This window comes from Microtus pennsylvanicus, chromosome 13, assembly GCF_037038515.1.
Source record: "Microtus pennsylvanicus isolate mMicPen1 chromosome 13, mMicPen1.hap1, whole genome shotgun sequence".
Taxonomy (NCBI): domain Eukaryota; kingdom Metazoa; phylum Chordata; class Mammalia; order Rodentia; family Cricetidae; genus Microtus; species Microtus pennsylvanicus.
This window is the reverse complement of record NC_134591.1, coordinates 70,921,461-70,927,491: the sequence shown is the minus strand read 5'-3', so window position 1 is coordinate 70,927,491 and position 6,031 is coordinate 70,921,461. Positions and strand designations below refer to the sequence as shown.

The 6,031-nt window shown below is 51.9% G+C and overlaps 1 protein-coding gene across 2 annotated transcripts in view; it reads right to left on the bottom strand.

Moving 5' to 3' along the window:
- Positions 1 to 1,566: 1,566 nt before the first annotated feature.
- The window catches only part of Iffo2 (intermediate filament family orphan 2), a 46,075-nt gene continuing 41,610 nt past the window's right edge, over positions 1,567 to 6,031 (bottom strand). For both annotated transcript variants that reach the window (XM_075945121.1, XM_075945120.1), the window contains one exon: positions 1,567 to 5,632. In XM_075945121.1, the coding sequence (XP_075801236.1) occupies positions 5,527 to 5,632 (106 nt within the window). In that variant the 3' untranslated portion in view covers positions 1,567 to 5,526. The remainder of the gene's footprint in view (positions 5,633 to 6,031) is intronic.

Below are 6,031 nucleotides of genomic sequence, written 5' to 3'. Positions count from 1 at the left end.
GCCAGCTCCCCGCCGCCACCCCGAGGGCTACCGCCCTGGATGGAGCCTGGTCGGCCCTCTCAGCCTGGCACAGGGCCAAGCCAACTGCCAGGGCCTGCTTCCTTCCAGATTGGGATCAGTATGAGATAAAACCACAGCGGGCCTGTGCTTAGCATTTTTCTTTTTCTTTTTTCTTTCCTTCTGTCTTTTTCTTTCTCCTTTTTTTCAGCCTCTACCCACAAAAAAAGATTTTCCTCTGTGTCCCTCTGTCCCCCGAGGGAAAAAAAATCAGTTTTCTGCATGAGAAGTTACTTGATGAATATTCGAACATATTAAAACTGCTTCTCAGCCAGGCGGTGGTGGAGCATACCTTTAATCCCAGCACTAGGGAGGCAGAGGCAGACAGATCTCTGTGTTCATGGCCAGCCTGATCTACAGAACTAGTTCCAGGTCAGCCAAAGCCACACAAAGAAACCCTGTCTCGAACCACCACCACCTCCACCCGCCCCCCCCCCAAAAAAAACTGCTTCTGAAGCTTGCTCTTAGGATAATGCCTGAGGAAACCACTATATTCCCAAGATTCCAGTATGTATTTCTATGTCTGTGGCAGTGTGACTTGGGCACTTCTATCCAGTTCTAATTTGATACCACACTGGGCAAATTAGCCTCTGTCTTAGGGTTACTATTGCTGTGATGAAACACCATGGCCTAAAGCAAGCTGAAGAGGAAAGGGTTTATTGGCTTACACTTCCACATTGCGGTTCATCATTGAAGGAAGTCAGGGTATAATCCTGAAGGCAGGAATGGATGCAGAGGCCCATGGAGGGATGCCGCTTACTGGCTTTCTCGGCTTTCTTATAGGACCCAAGCCCACCAGCCCAGGGGTGGCACTGCCCACAATGGGATGGTCCCTCCCCCATCAATTAAGAGAATGCCATGCAGGCTTAACGACAGCTTGATCTTTGGGGAGCCTTTTCCCAGACTTGGTTCCCTCCTTTCAGAGGCCTCCTGCTTGTGTCAAGTTGTCACAGAAACGATCCAGTCCAGCCCCTCTGGGCCTGTTTCCTCTGCTGCAGGCTAGGATGATAGTGTCCACCTCGAACGCCCGCCCACCACCTTGAGCTTCTCTCTTCCGCTCAGTTACACCATCGGAGACACCTTGGGAGACCTGAGCCAAGAACATTGAGTAGGAAAAGGGCACGACATAAATATGAGCAAGCAGCAGCTTCTCTTCATCCCTGGGAAAGATGGTGCACGTCAGAGGGATGACACTTTTGAAAGTGGCCACTAAATAAAAGTCACTGGAACAGTGGACAGCATCGAATCCAGAGCCCAGCAGGTGCTTCTTGTAGATACTCGGGGGAGGTTTGTGAAATGGGGGCTTTGGAGCTGGTGAGACCTCAACTTCAAACCGGACAGTGCCGATTAGTCTGGGCTCTTTGGTCAAGTCCTGCCTTATCTCCTTCTGGAAGGTCTCAGTGTGAGATGCAAACAGGAGTCCCCCATCTTATCACTGATTGGCTAATGTGTTTGCTTTAGTCTTCTGACCCCTCCCACAATCGCCATGACAAAAAGCAGCACACACGGTCTGTTCTAAGACATTTTTATTTTATTTAAAAGAAGCCAATATACAGGATATAAAGGGCACGGTATTTACAACAGTACAGTAAACAGGTTGGTTTTTCTGGTAGGGTCAGTAGTCTTTTAGTGAGTACAAACCCCTCCCAGTGATTTTCAGACCCAGCTGACAGACACAGCAACCGTGGGGTAGGGTGGGACTAAAAACCAGGTAGATGCTACAATGTGCATAAAGGGGTCCTTGTGGGGAGTTCACCACGTTTCTCTGAGAGCGTGGGAGGGAACAGGAAAGGTAAGGGGTTGACCCAAGACTCACACAGAGCCCACACTGAGCCTGGAGATCTTCACACAATGGAAAATCCCCTCCCAGAGAGAGTGTATGGCTTCGCTCAGACCCCTCCCCACTCCTGGTAGGTGGTTACCCTTCAAAACCCAAACTTGGGGTCCCAGAGCGAGGACCCAGGTCTGAGGCAATCTTCCAGAGCCCTGGTCCTTCATCCAGGGAACAAAGACTGCAAGCTCCACCTTGGCCTGGAGTAGACACGGCCAGGGCTGAGCTCTGAGCATCGTGGGGGTCCCTTCTGTGCCTACTCCAGCTGCCTGGTAACTTCAGACACAGTAAGCCCCAGGCACCCGTATTCCCCAAGCCCACAAGCTCTACCCCTGCACAGCTGAGTGGGAACAGAGGGGAGCTGCAGAAACATTATACCCTACCTCTGAAGCACCCCTTCCCCCACCTCAGTTTCCTGCAGTCACTTGCCCGTCCTCCCTCCTACCTCCCCCCACCCCCAACTCACTTCCGAGACTTCCAAGGACAGCACTGAGGGCTGAGGAAAGAAGAATCCATTTCTGCACAGCTGTGTGCTTTGACGACGGACGGCAAGGGGAGGAGAGGGGAACTCAGTGTTAGGTCCCCCGAGTCAACAAGCATGGTGGCATCTCATCCACAGCAGAGTGCTGGGCCACCATGACTGCCTACCCTAGATTAAAAACCTGATCCTTTCACAAAAATAGAGTCTCTTGCTTTATAAATAGAATACATTTAGCTTAAGTTACACCTTATCACATCCCTTAGCCCACCCCCTCTCCTCCCGCCCCACATCAAAGTGGCCTGATGCGCCACAGGTCATCTGAGCTCCACCCCTGGAGCAGAGTCCAAAGTGGACAGGCCTTCCAGACACAAGGCCACAGGGAGACAAAACTTCTACCCAGTCGTTCTCCTTTGGAGTCTTAGAGGAGTGTGAGTGGGTGTGTTTGTGAGTGTGTGTGTGTGAGTGTGTGTGTTTCACAACCAACCAGGGACCTGAAAGGATGCAGCTGTCTCCCTGCTGTGCCTGTGTATGTGGCCCCCCCAAAATAGGAGCGTGCCCAAGGGCGACATGGAGAGCCCATCTGAGAAGCCCTGAAATGCCAGTGTCAATATGACACCAGCTCAGAGACAGAAAACTCAAAAGGAAGTATGCGCATGTTTACAAGGATGGACGAGTCCGTCCAGAATGGGCAGGCGCTGCCCCAGTGAGCGGTGGGGTCTTTCTTGGCAAGCTGTGGGCTCACAGTGAGGGGACAAGCAGGGCCCACTGGCAACAAACTAAAAAAAGAGAGAAAGAGAGAGAGTGGAGGCCAGGCCCAGACTCCAGAACCAGCCCAGGAGGCATGCCCACCATTCCCTCGCTCTTCTCCCATCATCCTCCTGACTCGGAGCCTCTCTCTCCAGGAGAAAGCAGACTTTGAAAGCCCACAGGAAGGAACACTCCCGAGTCTGCCTTTCTCAATGCCCTAGACAAATGACCTATGTATACAATTGGGAAAGCAAAAAATAACACCACAGGACACCAGTTTCCAGGGTAACCTTCGTCACCCCAAATGTTTATACTATAGCTTACTGTCTTAACTCTAGAGATATGTGTCACCACACCGCCACCTTGAAGAACAGCTAAGGGCCAACTTCTACTCTGCCTGTCCGACTCCCAGCCTCTACCACTGGATGGACACCTTCCCCAGCCTCAGCCGAACACACCCATGGGGGCAGCCATCTTCCTGCCCTCACAAAAACGGAAATCTTTTTTACAGCAGCTAAGGTCCAGGCCCATCTGGCTCTGATACCCTTTGGTTAAAATAAAAACAAAACAATAATAACAATAATAATAATAACCAGAAGCTAATGAACCCTGTAACCTTTAAAAGAATGGGAGGTGGGAAAGGGGGTGAGGGAAGGGGCTGTGTCTCTTCCAAACCATTGTCCCTCCAAGTACCTGCCGGGAAGGACAGTTTGGTCATCAAGAGATGATAACTGAATGTTGCAGCCAGGCTGCACAGGATGCGCCCCCCCCCCCATCCAACCACGTGAGAAAGGCCACCAAATTCTGATAAATTAGATAAACAAGTTGCCAACAAATAACATTCTCTCTCCTCTCTATACATACATTTGCCTATTATATACACTTGTTCTAAATTCAAAACAGATGGGGTCACTCACACACAGAGATACAAGGATGCAGGGGACAATCAGGGTACCACCACGGCTCCAGCCCACAGTCCCCTGTCCTTCAACACATAGGCCTCAGAGGGCCCATGAGTTCTGGTCCCTGGGTACATTTTGTTCCTTTGACCTCCAGAGGGAGCTGCTGGGTCAACAAAAAACAACATAGGCCATCAAAACCACTAGAGTCGATACAAAAATAAGAACAAGTAAAATAAAAATAAAACCTGACTGCTAGGCGAGTTCCCAGCTGAGACTAGATGGATGGTCTGTCTTACGGCCCCTTAACTCAGGCCATTGCAGCCTTGGGGAAACACTGGCTCAGAGTGACTCCCCAAGAGTCCAACCAAGTGGCTATGGACACTCCTCACTTGGGGCTTCTACTCTGGCTACTGCCAGCCTGCCAGGAGCCCCACCACCTCCCTCTTCCTCCCTCACAAGGCTTTTTTTTTTCAGCCAGAGGAACAATGGAGGACCAAGATGGCGCCATGGCGGACGGAGTGGGTACCAGTGGCCTGGCCCATTCATACTTTTCTCACAGAGAAATTACAATCGTGGAACCTGGCAGGTGGCTGGAGAGGCGGGAAGGAACATCAAGTCATCAGGACAATAAAAGACCACCACCCCACCCTCCCCACCCCACAGAGGTCCCCAAGAAAGCCAGCAGTCCAGTAGGCCAGCTTACAGAATGCAGGCCTCACCAGAGACCTGAATGGGACCACCCCCAGATCCACGGCTCACCCTCAGAGGCTATGAGGGTTTCCCAGGAGTCTGAGAGAGGGCCTGCCTTCCCACTGATATAAGGCAAGCTGCTTTTTGTTTTTGTTTTTGTTTTTTTGCATAGTTTAAACAGTGAGGCTCTACCGTCCCCCACAGTGCCTTGCCCCAACACATTGCCACTAGATCCAAAAGAAGGAAAAAAAAATATTGGTCTTCCCTCCCGCCATTCCATCCACCTCTCTCTTTCAGTGGGTGAGAAAGTATTAAGGAGTCCTCACCCAGGTCTGCAGGTAAACAGCCTCCCTCCTCTGGAAGGCAGACTCCTCCAAATGGCCACCGACTTGACTTCTAGTCAGGGCCAGGACATGGGGAGGGAGGACGAAGCTCATGGCCAATCAGGGGAGCAGGTGAGAGGAAGAAAAACCAAAAGATACCACACCCCAGGCCCCACCCTCACCTTAGAGTTTTGTATAAAAAACACCTGCTAGGAAGAATTCTTTGGAGCTCAAAGTGGCTCAGCTTAAGGGAGAAGGCACATTGCACTGCACTGCCGCACAGAAGTCTGCAATTGTGATGTGGAGAACGATAGAAAATCGACAGCACCATTCCGTGGGTGGGTGGGTGGTCAAGGAAGGAAGGAAGCAGCGGTCCCGCTGGGCCTCCGGAGAAGGGAGGACAGAAGTCTCTGTGGTGAGGAGCCCTCGTGGCTCAGTGAGGAGAGGAGGCTGTGCCCCATCACCGAGACCACCAGTTGCACAGGGTCTCCGTTATCAGCTGACCATGGGCTCCACGTCCGCCTCCCGCTCCAAATCATCCTGGATCTCATCTGTACTTCCTGAGTCGCTGCTGGCCACAGAGCTGGGGGACGGTGAATTCCTGCAAAGCATGGGAGAAAGGGGAGACTTTCAGCAAGCAGCCTGGGTCCCCTGACATCCTAGGGCCAGGAACTCCGGGCAGTCACACCTGTCAAAAGGTACCCAAAGGGGCTGGAGTGAGCAGAACATTTGCCTAGGTGCATGAGGCCCTGGGTTCCATCTCCTGCAATAACCTAACAGGAACCAAACAGGATTTACCCTCGAGGGGTCCTGCGGGTTCCATGAGCTGTTTATGCCTCTTGTGACTCCTTGGGAGCCCCCGCCCCAGCCACTGCTTAGTCTAGTGTGTGGCTTCCCTTTGGGAGCGGGAGTCACGGATCCAGCTTGGTTCTTTACGTTGTAGCCATCCATCATTCCTGGTCTGAGCACAAAGTGGTACCCAGGAAAGCCCAGACAACTG